The sequence below is a fragment of the Astatotilapia calliptera genome, chromosome 10, assembly GCF_900246225.1.
Source record: "Astatotilapia calliptera chromosome 10, fAstCal1.2, whole genome shotgun sequence".
NCBI lineage: Eukaryota > Metazoa > Chordata > Actinopteri > Cichliformes > Cichlidae > Astatotilapia > Astatotilapia calliptera.
The window spans coordinates 15,951,980-15,969,327 of NC_039311.1; the positions used below are offsets into that span (position 1 = coordinate 15,951,980).

General features: G+C 36.4%; 2 protein-coding genes across 3 annotated transcripts; both read right to left on the minus strand.

The window, feature by feature from the left end:
* Positions 1-3,261: 3,261 nt before the first annotated feature.
* LOC113030756 (uncharacterized) lies at positions 3,262-7,342 on the minus strand. Of its 2 annotated transcripts, none has more exons than XM_026182448.1 (6): positions 7,263-7,342; positions 6,336-6,437; positions 6,203-6,245; positions 5,880-6,004; positions 5,331-5,389; positions 3,262-4,035 (listed from the first exon to the last, which is right to left on the minus strand). In XM_026182448.1, the coding sequence occupies exons 1-6, from the start codon at positions 7,264-7,266 to the stop codon at positions 3,550-3,552; spliced, it is 819 nt and encodes a 272-aa protein (XP_026038233.1). In that variant the 5' UTR covers positions 7,267-7,342; the 3' UTR covers positions 3,262-3,549. The 2 variants fall into 2 exon arrangements, with proteins under 2 accessions (XP_026038233.1, XP_026038232.1); XM_026182447.1 differs by having other exon boundaries at positions 6,336-6,440.
* A 1,123-nt stretch (positions 7,343-8,465) lies between these two features.
* On the minus strand, positions 8,466-13,174 carry LOC113030755 (T-cell surface protein tactile). Its single transcript, XM_026182446.1, has 7 exons — positions 13,052-13,174; positions 12,477-12,824; positions 11,920-12,029; positions 11,681-11,825; positions 9,789-10,238; positions 9,101-9,203; positions 8,466-8,827 (listed from the first exon to the last, which is right to left on the minus strand). Exons 1-7 carry the CDS (start codon positions 13,131-13,133, stop codon positions 8,698-8,700), a joined length of 1,368 nt encoding a protein of 455 aa, XP_026038231.1. The 5' UTR covers positions 13,134-13,174; the 3' UTR covers positions 8,466-8,697.
* Positions 13,175-17,348: the final 4,174 nt, after the last annotated feature.

Below are 17,348 nucleotides of genomic sequence, written 5' to 3' on the forward strand. Positions count from 1 at the left end.
GCTTCCTATCATAGTTTGAGAAAAACAGCCGAGAAGCTAGCCAGTCTCTACAGGTAGGCCGCAAGTGGATAATATGACCCTTCACTGCCTCAGAACAAACCACTTTGCTACAATTTAGTTTTTCTCTCTAAAGAACTATGGTTGGCACTCATTACTTAAATTAGTACTTGTGAGTAATCACTACTTAAAAAATACTTAAAAATACAGTATAACTTAACATCCTTTAAAAAGAACAAATCAAAAATAAATCTCCAGCGGCACTTATTACATAAAAATACTGACCCTTCAATTTGTTTCTTTCTTTTAAGGTCTCTGGTTGCTACTCCTTTGTGCAACTGTATCTGCTGGTAAGTACTTTATGTACTGAAAATAATATCCTAGATTGTTATGGCAGTAGTTACAAATGTTAGAATTTTAGCATCATTTGTGTATTATGAGGTTGAAATACTACAATCTGAGTTCTGTTGTTTATAATACAAAATAAGGTTATGTTCTTTGAAAACAGTATACTTGGCCTCAACCTGTAACTGTCTGAGTAGCAAAATTATTATTAAAGATTTAAAAAAAATAACGCGTTCATAATAATATTGATATCCTTGATTGCAACCTTTGTCCGTTGTAACCATTGCCAAATAAATTTAGATGACTAATAGCAGTTTTACAAGGAGGTGGAACAGATTAGAAAACCCACTTACAGTTAAGTCCATAGGTTTTTGAACAAAGTACTTTTTTTTTTGCTAATATTGCCTCTGTCCATCACCACAGTGGGTTTTAAATCAAACAATCAAGATGTGATTACATTGAGGTGCGAACTTTTAGCTTTAATGTAAGTGCTTTAACAAAAGTATTGTGTTAGTTGTTTTAAAATTGCATGCATTTTTATACATAATCCCCCATTTTCAGAGGCTCAAAAGTATTTTGTAATTGAACAAGCTAACATAATTTAAAAAATTATGACTAGTTTTTAATACTTGGATGGATGTCAACATTTACCTGACGTCCAGAACCCATGGACATCACCAAATGCTGCCTTTTCTGTATTAAGATGTCCAGCATTAACCTTTCCCGCAGTCACCTTCAGTGGTGTGCTTTGGATCGTGAGCTGTTTGTCTCTACTGAACTATTCTATTGAATGTCACACTTACTTTAACAGTTGTTCGAAACGCACTATAGAAATTTAATGCACAATTCACAAGCTGCAGTGTAACCCACTTTATATTTCATATCTGTCATGTAATCTTTGTTTCATCTCATCCCCCCTCCTCTCGCTCTCTTCGCACACATACATGAAACAAATAAGCAACTTAAAAATAACACCTGTTCCAATTACTGCAGGTCACATGTGGCATCATAAGCAAACTGTACAATGATAGCAATCTTACAAAGAAACCACATGCCCGACTACAAGCTGAAAGAGAATTGTTGCATTGCTTTTTCATGGCTGAAATTAACCCTTTAAAGCCTGAGCTGTGAAACAATCGGCAGAAAATTTAAATTCTTGAAAACAGAGAGTTTATTGAGCCATCTGACAAATTTGTTTATAAATTATTATACGTTTTAATTTCCATATATGGTGTTTAATTTGTATTGTATTTGCTACATCTGGCATTTCAGTTTAAAAAGTCACAAAAAAACTGTATGTATCAAATACGATACACTAGGCGTTAAGGGGTTGTGATTATGCAACCACAAATTTGTACTGTGAGTTTGAAAGCCAATGTCATATCTTAATTACTACTAATTTTTTTTTTTTTACTTTACTTTTTTTTTCATTTTATTTTTTTAACTAAAAAATTAATCTTCTTTTGTATTTTCTGTCTCCTCACAGCCACATCATGCAATTTGCAGATTTTTGCTGAGCCTTGCTGAAAGGCAGATAAATACCTTTGAAAATGTACCTCATTTTCTTACCGCTTGATCAAAGTTAAGTCAGCAGTGAAGCACGATTCTCTGCAGGGTCCCCAAAATGGGCGTCAGCTTGGCTGAGCCATTCTTGTGGACTGCATAATCATTTAATTACTCAAATCATTATTATGAAGACGTTACGTAGTTGAATGATTTCCTGCATTGTCAATGTCCCTTTAATACTTTACTGTAACCCAGTCATAAACTTTGGTACTTGGTTGTATGTTTACTCTAAGAGCATAGTATAAAACAGTACATTTTCCTTTGTCTATGTAAAGATAAGTGTGTTGCCTTTTGCTTCTCATCATGTCATATTAGATTACAGAACACATTAAAAGCGTTATCTCTTTTTTCAATTACACGATTAAGATAGATCTAAAAGCTAAGTTGTCAATTCATACTTATTTAAAGAGTAACTTAGGAAATGCCCACTGCAAATCAACTTAATAGGCTACAGTATAAGATTAATACCCATATTTAAATGATAAACTGCTCCTAATTACAACTGATTCTTTATAGAAGCGTGACTTTATAATTTTGAAAACATCCTGTATAAATGACTGCCTTTATGTCCTCATACATGACAGTTACTAACGGTGCCTGTTATCCGTGAAAAGTTTCTTTTGTGACATTCCCATATGTCTGCAAGAGTTGCATCCAAAATGCCCAAGGGCAAAATTTAATCCATAGAGGGGAAGTAGGCCATGGTCAGCTATTGAAAAACTGTCAACAAAGAGTGGGCTGCAGGCTTCTGACTGCTGAGTTCACTCCATAGCTCAATTCCCTCGGCAGATAGCCGGGCAGTAAATTATCCTGCCAAGGGATTACAGTGAGGGAAATAATCATTTAAGCAGATGGCAAATTAGCTCATATGTGCAATAGATTACTAAAGTAACAACCATTGTCATAACCATGACGTGTGAAATCCTACATGACATTTACAACAAAGTAAGGTGCCCACAGGGAAAACAAAATGTCATCACTTATGTCCCACTTAAAGCTTCCCCCCCCCCCCTTTTTTGTTTTTACTTCTCTGTTTTTTAAACGTTATCGTCACGTTAATGTTATCTTCACCCTTAGCATTACCGAGAGGCGGTTTCACATATGCTGAGCATGTCGAGTTTTTCAGTGAAACATTCCCTCTCAGCACATAGCCAGCGCCCACATCGTGGAAAACAAATGTAAGAAATAATTTCTTCACACCTTTCTATGAGACATCTGGTAATATATGATGATGAGACATCAAAACAGTGAGAGTTCTTCCATGGCCTGTGATGATTTGGTGTTTTCCTCATCTTTTGCAATAAACTGAAAAATTTCCACACGGGCCTTGACATCTAAATGTCACGCAAAGAGTTTCCTTTTAGCTTTATTTACATTTATTACACCCTCTGCATGAAAGGTACACTTTTCTTCCTCTGTTGCTCAATGAGGAGACCTCATCTTGTCTATCTCGGAGAGGAAATTGCTCAACCCTGCAAGCAGTTTGAATATTTTAGGTGACGTAGTTTCATTTTACAGCTGTAGTAATAGACAGTAGTTTGTTTTTTGCACATAAAATAAAATAAAAACCAAAAAGTCTTTTTCAGGTGATATAGATTTCAGTTCAAAACAGTTTGAAACAGTAAAACTTGATATGTTTGTTTAACCGTGCTGGTGACCATCCTGGCTAAAGCTACCAATGAAAGGATCTGTGCAGCTCTGAAAGGTTTCTACTTCTGAAAGCTGTTCACATAAACTCCCATTGTTACACTCTTGTTCATCTTTCATTTCTTCACTCTCTTGATTTCCTCCATCCTCGCGCCTTCGCATACTATTCCAACCAACATTCCTCTCCAGCGTCAGATTCTTTTCTCTTTCCATTTCCTCTGTCTGTTGAGCTATTTGTTGACTGTTGAGGTAGATGCTGCTGTGTGAAACCATGGTGCTGGTGTCTCTGGACGGAAGATGAGCATCCATGTCTGCATCCACCTCCAAGAATGTATTCGGAGGAGGTGTGTGGTGGACTGACAGCTGTTCGGGGAAATGATTTCGTCCCTGTGACTGGCTATGCTGATGGCGATGCTTCTTCTTTCGTTTCTTTGCAGTCTTCAGGTCCAGTGAGGCGTAATTCAGGTCATTCTGGAAAGGCTGGTTTCAGACAACACAGACAAAAATAGATTGATTGTAAAATTGATTTCAGGTTTTGCTTTACTCTGCACCGGTTTCTGCATCCTATTTAGTGGCTCCTGTGTATGTTCTCATGTATTTGAGTTTGTCGAGTTTATTTTTAGAAGGCTTCAGGCTTAATTGTGTTCATTGGTTCACAGCTTTATTGACCACAAAGAGTCTCTGGTGTCAGTTGCCTTCCGTTTTGAAAGCACTTCTGTAAGCATCAGTTCAACTGATTTGACTGTTGTATTTTTGCACAAAATGTAAGTATTTAGTTTTAGATTGAGCTGACTTCTTGAGTATAGTCAGATAGTCAGTGCAGAACATTATTATACTGTGTGAAATACTGACAGTTGAAGTCCATTTTATGTCATAATATCTATCTTAGTCTCCTTAATGGTTATAAAATGGTTGTAAAAGAAACGATGTAACTGAACTTAGTGTCGAGTTTGGTCAAAATCATAACTGCAAACCGTGTGCAGTAGGACAAAGTGAAAAACAAGTAAAATGAATTCCTACCATCACAAAAAATAGAAAGTAGAAGGAGGGCACGGCAACTAATCAGTTATTTTTGGTTACAATTGTATCTTCAGTTATGGAAATAAGGTAAAATGTTTATTGCGCTGCATTCCATTTCGCAATTTTGTTCTTGTCTTTTGTAATAATTTTGGCGCGTCTCTTTACTCCAGAGCAGTACACTCTTAAAAGCATCAGGCAGTAACAGATTTAGCCAAGATGATGAATAGTCTTTGTTCAAATTCAACAATCACAAGCGCTCAACAAATGAGCGTTTTAAAAGTAAGCGACTAACTGTGTCAAACAGTAATTATTTTGATATTTCTTCTTTAATTGAGTAGCGCCGACACAGAAGCATAATGTGTCATCCTTTCACATTTTTAAACGCTATCAATCGACGCGCTAATTTTACATGACTAACATATATTTCACAAGTCACATCATCAGCAAGTAAAGTAATCAATGAAAGAAGTGTAAGAATGACAGAAGAACTATATACACAAGTTACAAGTGCCATTCACATACATTAGTGTGCAGAATACTGTATGTAACAACTCAAAGGAACTTCAAAGAACCTGTGAGTTATGCAGTTAATAGAAATTCTGTAAATAAAGATGGAGTTAAATGAGCTTTTTATTAATTTATGAGAGTCTTATTAGGGTATTTCAAAGTCTTTACTGGATCATGTAATAGGAATATGTTAATCCACTAAAATACACTTGCAGATAGATTTGAATAAACTTATGAACAGCACTTACCTTCTTACTTTCTCTTGTGCGTTGCATGGTCATCATCTCATAGCAACCCTCTGCAGAACCTGAAGTAAAACACAAATAATGTTTTGTTTAATTAACAACAATGCCCTTTGTATCATATTTGATACATGAGTTTCTGAGACCTCGTCAACATGATCATACACAACATGATATAGCGAAGAAAAATTGTGGATTTTGTTTTAAGGGCTAATAAACATCTCAGTTCCAAAAAATCTGAATTTTCTGGCTATTTTTTGATGGGTTGGGTCTTACAGGGTTAAACATTCGGACGGAATGCTAATAACAAGACAACTAAATTATAAGTCAACAATTGGGGGGATGTACAATTAAGGCAAATTTGCACATGTTAATCCATTAAGTTTTAGTCCATATTAAAACATGTTTTCCATGTTTGTTTTTGCCAAAAATGTTTTTGTATATATCAGCAAACCATACACAGTTATACATTAAGGTATACAAGTGTTTCTTAATGCTAACGCACTGATTTTGTCTTGTTTTTTTCGAAACGAGTCAGAAAGCAGACACACTCACTTCTTCTCTCTGTGCTGATGTTGCCATAGATTGGATTTTCCTGTTGCTCATGATGATTGTGGGGATTTTCCCTCTGCTCTTGATGATTAAGGTCATGAAAATAATGCCCTTCATTGTGTGACAGGCTTCAAAATATGAAAGAACATTTGGACAGTTTGTTTAAACAATGTGATGCTATTTGCATATTGTAATTTTATCAAAAAATAAAATGAAAATACTCCAGTATCTATTACTGTTACTTACAATCAAGTGTTGTCTATTGGACTAAATAATACATTGCCAACAAAATAAATAAATAAACAAATATATATTAAAAAACATACGTTTCTTCTTCAGAAGTGTGGGGGCAGCAGGATCCATTTTTTTCTGTGTGAATAAAATATGTTGCAAATTTACAGAAAGTAAAGAGTGCGTTAGAAATAACTGTGAATACATTTAGATTACATATCACCTTACCTCTGCACAAAATAGTTCTTCGCTTGATGCAAAAGATCACATTGAGGCATAAAGAGATCGACAGGGCCACAGATAGCAGCGCCACGGCTCCAGTTAGAATATCTACTAAGAGACAAAAACAAAATGACCACTAATATTGAAAAATGACACATTTTAGAACTCAGTGTTCATATTTCAAACCTATTTATTTTCTTGCGCTGTCATTAATATTACAACCCCCTTTCTATGCATCACAGTATCAAAGAGAAAAAGAAATGATTCTAGCATGTTTTCTAAAAACAATTAGATGCTTTAACATTGTTGGACAAATCCAATCACTGATGGTGAAGAGGAGAATTTTTAAGAAAACTACGACCTTGCATACTTTAAAGCCTGATATGGCTACTTTAAAGTTATTAACGTATACAGCTTCGAGTGTTTCTACAAGCGAAGCGTCGTAGGTTTGCTTTTCAAAAGTAATCTTTCCCTCTCAGTTTTGTTCACAACTAGAAATTATTGACAAATTTACATAAAATGCTTTTGCCATGTTCCCACAAGCACAACATGCTTAACTACTGTAGACAAAGAACCATACGATTACATACATATATACACAGACATGATTACTAACTCAGTCAGCCTGGAGTTTTGACTTTTATCTTTTGTCCTGGCATAATCATAACATAACTAGAAAAATATTTTTCTAGTATTTTGGAAAATAGCAAATTATACAGAATTATACTTAGCGATATACGACGTATGTGAGATATGAATAATGTTGTGAAATATACATATCATATATATATATATATATATATATATATATATATATATATATATATATATATATATATATATATATATATATATATATATATATATATATAGATATATAGATATAACAGATATGTATAACTTTAAAATTTCTAAAAGGTCTTCATATCCTACCCATATTCCAGCCGTCTTGAAGAAAACGTGTTCTCTGTCTGATACGACTGCTCTCAGGTTACAGGGCATCACGTTGTTTAATCAGTGAGATGTGCAACACTGTAGTCTATTTTTACCCTCCCTCTGTTACCTCGCTGGTATCACGGTACTTTGAAAACTGAATGTTCTTCAGTTACAAACAGGAAGCGAGGTAACCTCATTCTGAGGCACGCAGTCTCAACACTACAGTGGGATACAGAATAATTTCATATAGATCGCTGTATTATAATATAAACATGACAACTGTTTAGAAACGATAGCAACTTTAATATTGTTTGTCACAGTTATAAACAAATACAGTAAAAAACTATCTACAATAAGAAAGCAGAGAATTTCACACAGACTGGTCTGCTCTCAACGTTAGAGTTAAAAAAGAAATAAAGAGTCGAAAAATGGTGAAAACCACAATGTGGTCTTGAACGATAAGCTCACATTTATAGTGTTCTGTCAGCTGTATGCAAGGGCCATTGTTACGTATGCTATGTATATATCAAGAATTTAAATCTTGCATAGACGTAGCGCTTTGTGGTTTAGCTGTTGTGGTTGGAAAATAAGAAAAAAAATGCAGTTGTGAAAAGTTTCCCAGAACATCTACATACGTGAGTGTCTGCAGGGCAGATAAACACAAATGTCGATGGCTAAATAAATATAAGCAGTATCCATTTAAATTGCTCATTAAAACTTAGCAATTCATTAACTCAAAGGATTAAAAAATATATTTAAAAAAACATCAGAGAACTTCACTTGTTAATGTTTATGAAACCCATACTGATTCATATTTTCTTTCATCAAGTGGTTGCTATGTTTCTTTTAGCCATTAAGCCCATGTGGTTTGTGGTTTTAGCCCTGCTTTGTGATCATGATTGTCGCTCTGCGGTACCTGTGGACAACAGGGGTCTTTGATATTAAGACATTTGTAACATTGTTGCATCAACTAAACATACTGAGCTAAATTAGAGAAAATCCTTGGGTTTCTGGGCAGGAAATGCCTCGTCAGACTAATGAATGAAGTATTACAGCAGAAGCAGCATTCCTTTGAAAGATAAAGAAACTATAGAAAGTACACCTTAAAAAGTTCTGTCACTGTGTATGAATTGGTAGTATATGGAGTAAGCAGTACAATATTTGAAACAATGTCACAAGAGAAAAGTAAATAACACAAACACGGTTTAAAAGTCAGTTTAATGAACTTTAATATGCGTTCATTTTCAGCTATTGATATATTTGGGTGCATTTTATACAAAAACAAACAAACAACCCCCCCCCCAAAAAACCTCACAAAGTATATACACAGAGCCACATTTGGAAAATTTCCTGTGACTGGTTTGTAATGAGTAAAAATAACTTCATTCTGTAACTCTCAACATGACCAAGAGAGGACAAAAATTTGAGTCATTCATATTTGAGTCTCTGTTAAAGAGTTGCACCTTGAAATGGGAAAAGAGTCTGTCAGAGTCTCGCTGTGTCTTATTGCTGTATACTTCACTGGAGGTGGAGGGGGTTTGAACGAAGGCGGCGAATCCAGCCTACAAAGACAGAGTCAGAGTGCAAATATTGACTTGTGGCATTGTTAGACAGTTAGTTGAAACCAGAAAGCATTGAGGCAACTTTTGTTGTGATTTGGCGCTATATAAATAAAATTGAATTGAATTGAATGTGGAGGTATGTATTGTAGGTCATGTGTGTCTACTGGAAAATTTGACAGATATCAATATTTTTGAGGTCATTGAGGGTCACCCAGTGCACGACCCTGTGCAGGTGTGGAGGACGGTTGAATGCATAGATAGTAAGGGTTTTACCTGGTTTTTATAACTTGTCTTCTAAAAAGAAAGCCAGCCACGGCGATCAATACCAGCACCGGAACAATGATTACCACCAACAACAGATGAATCGGTGCCGTATCTAAGAAGCAGATTGTGAGAAGGGAAAATGTGATTATTTGTACAGCAACAGCTGCAGTTTCTAACATATTGATTGTCTTGCTCTGGTGAAACCGAGCAAAACTTCAACAAATACTGATAATAAATGTAAAGCTACAACGCAGAAACTTTCTGCCTCGAGGCAGAGAAGTGTGTCTTACAAACCTCCCCCTCAGTTTGTCATGCAGCATCCCTAGAAGTAGATGCTCCTCTTAATGAGTTTTCTACCTGGGAAAGGCCTCTAGCCGGAGGCTGAGCAATATATGATGAAGATGCAGATGGTGAAAGCAAAGAATCTCTGGCTTTTCAGGTTTTGCCTTTTGAGCATTTATATCTGCTGTTTGCCTGTTTACAAGCAATTTTTTCCCCCAACACTGTGACCTTGCCTTGATATTCACAAACCGAAGTGCTCACTTTGTTGGTAGTCCCCAAAGAAAATGCACCAAATGGTCTAATAGCATCACTAACGAGCTAGAGGCAGACTGGCAATGTATAAAAAAATTCTCACATCGTACCGATACATGTTTAGATGTAAATAAAGTAAAATACTGCGGTTTTAAAACTTTACCCTTATTTTCATTTTCTCCATATTTATCTCCAGATGAAGGTCTTTCAGGACTTTTAAAAATGTTTCCTGTGGTGCTGTATTCTTCTGGCGTTGCTGAGGAAATGCCCTCTGGTTGCTCTGTATGTACCTCAGTCTCATTCCTCATCTCATCACTGGCCGATTCTTGCGTTGAGGTCAACATTGTGCTAGGATAGCCTGATTCTGTTGTCCTCTGGACAGTCGTATTGAACAAATCTTGGGTGTGAGAGTGTGTGGTAGGGGATGCTGTGACAGAGATGTGTGTAGAATTTGTAAAAGAGGTTATGTGCTCATCAGCTGTGATTGTAACATTTGTGGTGTTTGGAGCATTTGTAGCAATGAAGGTGGTCCGATCTGTGTGGGTTGAAAGCTCGGGGGTTGGTGATGTTGTAAGGCTGATGCCTGCTGATTCAGTCAAACCCTGTGGTGACACTGTCAAGACAGTGAAAGAAGAAATAATCCTGTTATCAGAATGTACTGTGCAGATTGGTTGTGTCTTCATATTGTAGAAATCTGTAGTCTATCCATCACATTAGAATCATGCTAGCTTGCATTACTGTTTACAACATACTTCAATCTATTGGGAAATAAACTTAATTGCTTGCTCGCCAACACTCAAACTTTACGGTCAGAGCCTCGTATTTAATATGAGATATAGAGCTGTGTGTTCAATGTATTTCCCAAATGTAAAGCTATTCATTGAACCTGCATAAAGAGTAGGGATTATAATTATAGTTGACGAAAACTTTAAATTACCCAATGAAGAGTAATACATCATTAAAACACGGCTCATGTTGGCATTCGGGAGAATATGCATAATCAATACAACTAAAATATTTCAAGTATCTAGAGTTTGGAGCCTTGGGCACAGATTTATGAGGTAACGGTGTTGGCATGAATTTGCAATATCAATAGTACAATGTACAGGTGTTTCTTTTTAATTAGGACAGTTTCTCTTCTGAGTGTCAATTTTAATGCTACCGTGCCTACCCTGATATATACACCCAGAGAGGTTTGATGTCCAATGAGACACAACTGAGATGCCATAGTTTGATAATGTACATTTCTATTAAATTTAGATGAGAGCTACGGGAAATTGTGACCTATTTCGACGTTTTCAGTTCTACATTTGCTGTACTACTCCAATCTGACCAACAGACTGTGCTCTTACCCCATATCACGATTCATAGCTGGTGTTGAGCTACTGTTATAGTGTGCAGTGCGTTGTGTTTGTGTGTTTGTGCTTGTGGTTTGAAACATAGAATGAAAGAACGGGAAGTAAGTTGTGACGTCTGTGTGGCTACTGTTTGTATTTTTTTGTCACGTATTCAAATTCTCATGAGAAGCGTCTACAAAGGATGAAAAAGTAGACAACTGGGGATTATTTTCCTAACTGAGCACAGCCAGCTCACAGCACTCCATCAAACTATTTAACCAGTGGTGGCAGGCAGACCACATGCTGCTTGGTTGTATTGAAATTTAAACTTTTGAATTATGTTTTAGCTGGGTGTAATTCAGTATTCCTTCAAATCCCAATGGACAACCGATTTAAAGCAAATAATTGAGTTTCTTTTTCTTTTTAGTTTTAGTAGTTCCCAATTTATTCCTAGTTCCTTCCACATTCTCATAACATGGCTGGCAGCATCACAATCCTTTGAATCTCTTGCCTTCCCTTCAGCTAATTAAAAATTAAAATTGAGTGAGCTACAGTATAATAACAAAAGTTCAAGTATCAGCTTTCTGGTCCAGTGCAGTTTATTAAGTCATTCAGTCTCTTGGGCCCTCTACTAGATTGCTAATCCAGCCCTCGGGAAATGATGAAATTGAATATGACACAAAGAGGCAAACAGCAGCAATGAACTGAAGACGCTCACCTGTCTTCAAACTTGTGGTTGTCGTTAGCACTGTGACCACAAACTCTTTGCTTCCTGTGTTGACAGTCAGTGTATAAACCCCTGCATTAGCATCAGTCACCCACCAGAGCTCCAGAGATTCAGTCTCTGACAACACTTCATCATTCTGGGGCAAAGCATGATTATGTAGCACATAAAAACCTTTTATTTTGAAAAGAAGTCAGAGTTAAATTCAGTTTTAAATTCCAAGTTTCCTTTACCTTGGTCCATCTGTACTTTGCGTTTGGAAATGATGTGCAGCGAATTGTCACATTTTCTCCATTTTGGACTTCAACAGTGCCATTCACATCACACGTTATTTTAATGTCATCTATTGAGGAAAACATGAGATTAATTAGATTTGTTGATCACACAAAAAACGTAAAAAAAAAAAAAATCAACCGACTGAGTGATGTGAAAAGCACATTTTTGTAATATGTCTTCTGCCAGTGTTGTGATCACAACATCTTCAACTGAACAAAAGAGTGTGTTGTGTCGTGTGTTATGAGACAAGTAATATGAAAAAGAAAACTGTCTTTTAGCAAAGCTCCTAGATGTGTTCTTTTCGTTCTTACTTGGATTTGCTGAGCGGTAAATAGCTGCTGAGATTGGCAGAGACTGAGTGCTCTGATGCAACCTCAAGTAATGTGAAATATATGCAATACAGCATTAGATAGAAAGATGTTGTGCATTTCTATTTAAATATTAAATCCAGGGTGGTCTACAAAGTCTGGTTTAGGTACTTAGATATGGCTTTGTGTGTACTAGGTTCTCTTACCTTTGATTATTAGCTGTGTTTTAACCTTTTTGGATCCATCAGGAAAGGTGGCCATGTCACAAACATAGATGCCTTCATCCGATTTCTTCACATCAGAAAGTATTAGATGGGAACCCAGTACATCTGTACCGTTTTTCTCAATCTGGATGGTAATATTTTGCCAGAATAGATGGAATCCATAAAATTGGCTGTGCAAACCCAGCTTTGTAGTTTTATTTGTTTCCTTACTCCATTCAATGCTGACAATCTTGTTATCAGTAGCACTTTTTAAAGTGCAGGGTAAGGAAACATTCTGGCCCACTACAGCTTCCATCTTTTCATAATAGAACAACTCAACACCCTGGATCCCTGTCAGACACATCAGATAGTGTTAGAAGTGACAAAAGTCAGGACACAAAATCACTTATACTTTGAAGGTGATAAAATAGACTGCAGTCTGCTGGGGTGCAGGCTTAGGATTATAGTAACACAGCTTGTCACACCAGAAGCCAAAACATATTTCAAAACTAATGATAAACATTAATCTTTGCCAGTATATCATAACCCCCCAAAAACATGTGGATATCCAGAATTACCTTGAATAGTAGAAGCAAGAAGTAGAAGACAGAAAACTATTCCCAATGCATTTCCAGCCATTTTTGAGGTCCCCAAACTCATTACGACAAATCAGACTGTATCCATCGAGCCTGATTGAGGCACTCAGGAAAGGCAGAAAGAGTAGAATGTCAACTGAGGTTAAAAAATGGGGCAGAAACTGCGAGACAGGAAGGCCTATCTTTACAGGAAGTCGCATAGAGACAGTGACTCATTCGTGTATTATTGAAGCTTTGTGGTAAAAAGAACCTGGTGCAAAGCATACATTTGCAGTAGCATGTGCTTCAGTCACTTCTCCTTTTGTCAGGACTAACTAACAAGAGTCAGACTCATATCATTTTAACAAGAATGATACCAAGGGGACACACAAACCCAAACAAGAAAAAAATTAAAAATGATTTAAATTAAAACCAACTTCTTAATGTGTAGTGTTTGGTTGATACATCAGTCCACTCAGACCTCATCTTTAGTATATCCTTAATACACCACAGATGAACAACGACATGTGACATAATATGTTGTGATATTATTTAATATAACAAAAACAAAATCAAAATGAAGTACAGCGGTTCAGTCTTCCACAGGATTTAGGAGGGTAAGTAGCATGCAACGCTACAAACAAAAAAACATAAGAGCAACATTGCAGACAATTAGAAAAGAGCTCAAAAAGTATGAGGGCTGTTAGGAGAAAACCTCTTTTCTCAAAAACAAACATGGCAGCACAAGGTAGCACCTAAACAAACCACAAGACTTTTGGAACAATGTCCTTTTGACACACAAGGACAAATTGGAGATGTCTGGCCATAACACCAGCAAGAGTCGTGTAGCGAAAACATAACACAACATATTAGTTCAAACACCTCACACCAGCTGTCAACCACTGTGGTGGAGGGGAGATGATTTGGGCTTGTTTTGCAGCCACAGTTCACCTTGCAGTGATTGAGTCAACTGTAAACTCCTCTGTAAACTCAGGTATTCTATAGTCAAATTTGAGTCCGACTGTCCAACACACGATGTCAAGCAACAGGACAGTGATTCAGTGTATTGCAGTGGCCCAGTCAAAGTCCAGACAGGAACCACATTGAAATGCTTCAGTGGGATCTTAAGAGAGCGTGAATAAACAAACGTCTACAAACCATAATGACTTGAAGTAAAGAAGAAATTTGCAAATATTTCTCTATGTTAGGTTCAAGGTTCAAGGTTCTTTATTTGTCACATGCATAGTTATACAAGTATAACACACAGTGAAATGTAACCTGACACGCTCCTCGACATGTGCAAAAAAAAGGGGGGGGGGGGGGGTAGAGGAAGAACATTATATATATATAGTATATAGATGAATAGTGTGAAAAAATAATAGTCACACAGAAAACTCGTTTGTCACACAACACAATAAAGTCGCCTGAAAATAAAACACAGTCACAATGTATAATTAGTATGACCATTGTGAAAAACACAAATAAAACTAGATTGTTAAATGAATAAAAATACATCGCTGCAATCAAAAGAATCTATCTATGCATGCCCGTCACACATCTCAACAGACACGAGCAAATAAAAATATCTTTCCTAATTTAATTTATTTACTTTTCAGTGCGGGCTGTTAGATGTAGGCCTCAGAAGACAAAATGTGCATCGACATATTATAGCAGTTGGCTAAATTGATTGCCTTATATTATCTGTTTGGTTGGCGGTTAATGTCTCCAAGCAGAAGTAATTATAAAGCTCGTCACACTTGCTTTGGGATCAAGAGATAAAAAAACAAAAAGTATTACAGAAATAATGGGCAATTTTCAGCAAATATGATTTTATTACTCCAGTAAATAATTTGTTTATCCCATTCATTAGAGACGAGAAACATTGTTCCTGTAAGACGTTGTGTCACAATACTCAAATCGTAATGCATAAATTAATTCTTCAAAGAAAATTGAATCATTTGCATGCGGCTTTGTGAATGATAGCTTCAAATAGCTATATCCAATTAGCACAGATCATAAGAATAAACTGGAAAATTTGTTTAAATCTTCTAACCAAAGGCTGCAAGGATACATGTGTGTAACTAATGAGGGCTGCAGGCCAAGTGAAAGCCGATAATTCCGAAAAATATTTTCGGAAAATTACTCTTCAGGGATTTAAGATTAAGAAAACTGTTGGTAATCTTATTTGATGAATAAGTTGCAACGTTTTAGAGACTGCAGCTTTTTTCAATGTCAAATCTGTGGAAGCAGAGAGAAAGCACTTGTTATTGATATTAGGCCCCCCTAATGCTGTTTTAGTACCCCACAATACCTACTGCTTTCCCACATATTTACTTCTTCACATAGTGCTGGAAGTCTTTTAATTAATTTTGAATATTTATTTTGAACTAAAACTCTCTAAATTAGAAGAAACTGCTGTGAACCATACCTGTGCATATGCTATACTGTGACTGGCTCATATGTTTCACAGTGTGTCTCTCTTATAATTTAACTGATGCCAGTACGATCCAAGTTGCTTTTTAAAAAAAATCTATTTATTATATTATTAATTTAGTTATTTGATAATAGCAGCATGACTTCCACTGTGACTCACAGAAATCTCAAAAATTTCTGCCAATCACATGATCCCTGTGATTACTTCATTAAGTAGTCCAAGAAAAATGTGACAAAAGAATGATAAGTATTCCACTAATTAGAATCAGCGTAATTTCAAATCACTAACCACTGTTCCTGTCATAAAATAAGAATTAGGTGAAAATGAATCATTCTCTCACTCCTTCTATTAACTTACAATTAAAAGAATGAATGAAGAAAACCTCTGTCACTTGTTTTAGTATGCTGTTTCTGCCTTCTTTGATGTGCTGAGAAGGAATGAAAGTGCTCTAACCTGCTGTTGCACCCTGCCCCTCTTGCACACACTATTACTCATAGTCCCAGTCAGAGGTCATGTCTGCTCAGAAAATCTCTGGGCTTCCTAGATACAGGGGAATTGCACTTTTTGCAGCCTATTGCACCAGAACACTAATTGTAAACCTTGTGTGCGCGTGTGCGTGTATGTGTCCGTGTATGTGGGGTGAATTTTTATGCACTGACCTCAAGGGGATATGTGACACCTATGCTGTTACACATTCACACATGCTGCATTGCTCACTTGGACACATTCAACGCTTGGTTTTTGCTTTGAGCACAGTGTTATCTCCGAGAACAAGTGTGGTTTTTAAAGGCAATGCATTATTAAAATTCGAACATGTAGTGGAGATTGACTACAAGCCAGTCGGAGCCCTGAGAGACATTTTATTTGTACTGTATCTAAATCTAAGTGTAAGTTTTGCTGCTTTCATATTGTGTTCTTCTGGTACAAACTAATTAACACGTTTTTGACCTTTTGTGAAACTTCCTCAGTATTGATTATAGCGCTTTATCTTCAACTGCGATAGAGTGCTGTAAAAAAACAAACCCAAAGCCTTTCTGATTTGTTAGTTTTTTGCATGTTAGTCACACTTTAATCATCAAAGAAACTTTAATATTAGACAATTATAACTTGAGTAAATGCAAAATGCAGTTTTAAAATGATGATTTCATTTATTAGGCAAAAAAAAACAAAACCTTGGCTGTATGTGAAAAAGGAATTTTCCCCTAAATTTAATAACTGGCTGTGCCACCCTTGGCCACAAGAACTGCAATCAAGCATTTATGATAACTGCCAATGAATCTTTTACATCACTGTGGAAGAATTTAGGCCCACTCTTCTTTGCAGAATTGTTTTGATTGAGCCACATTAGTGGGTTTTCCAACATGAGGGCATGCCAAAGAATCTCAATCAGATTGAAGTCCAAACTTTAACTACGCACTCCAAAACTTTCATTTTTTTAACTGGTGGAGTTAGAGAGCTGAAAATCCTACAAATAGTCACGTCCTGAAGCAGCAAAGCAGCCCCAGACCATCACTCTACCAATACCATATTAGGCTATTGGGATGATGTGTTTTAGGAAATGCTGTGTTAGTTTTATACCAGATGTAATGGGACACAAACCTTCCAAAAATGTTGACTTTTGGCTCTTCAAGTTGTTTTGCAAATGTGAGACCAGCCTTTGTGTTCTTTTTGGTAAGCAGGGGGTTTTGCCTTGGAACTCTCCAATTGGTGCCATTTTTGTCCAGCCTCTTTTTTATTGTTGAATCATGAACTCTGACCTTAACTGAGGCAAGTGAGGCATACAGTTCTTTAGATGTTGCTCTGTTTTCTTTTCTGAACTCCTAGATGAGTTGAAGGTTCACCACTGTTTTCCCTATTTTGGGATGA

Excerpts from the sequence above, each read along its gene's own strand:
- LOC113030755 (XM_026182446.1), bottom strand. The coding sequence starts at position 13,133 with ATGAGTTTGGGGACCTCAAAAATGGCTGGAAATGCATTGGGAATAGTT. Across the intron at positions 12,825-13,051 it reads TCTTGCTTCTACTATTCAAG|GGATCCAGGGTGTTGAGTTG; the intron begins GTAATTCTGGAT and ends TGTGTCTGACAG. Across the intron at positions 11,826-11,919 it reads CAAAGTACAGATGGACCAAG|AATGATGAAGTGTTGTCAGA; the intron begins GTAAAGGAAACT and ends GCTTTGCCCCAG.
- LOC113030756 (XM_026182447.1), bottom strand. Across the intron at positions 5,390-5,879 it reads CATCAGCACAGAGAGAAGAA|GTTCTGCAGAGGGTTGCTAT; the intron begins GTGAGTGTGTCT and ends GTTTTACTTCAG. Across the intron at positions 4,036-5,330 it reads GCACAAGAGAAAGTAAGAAG|CCTTTCCAGAATGACCTGAA; the intron begins GTAAGTGCTGTT and ends GTCTGAAACCAG.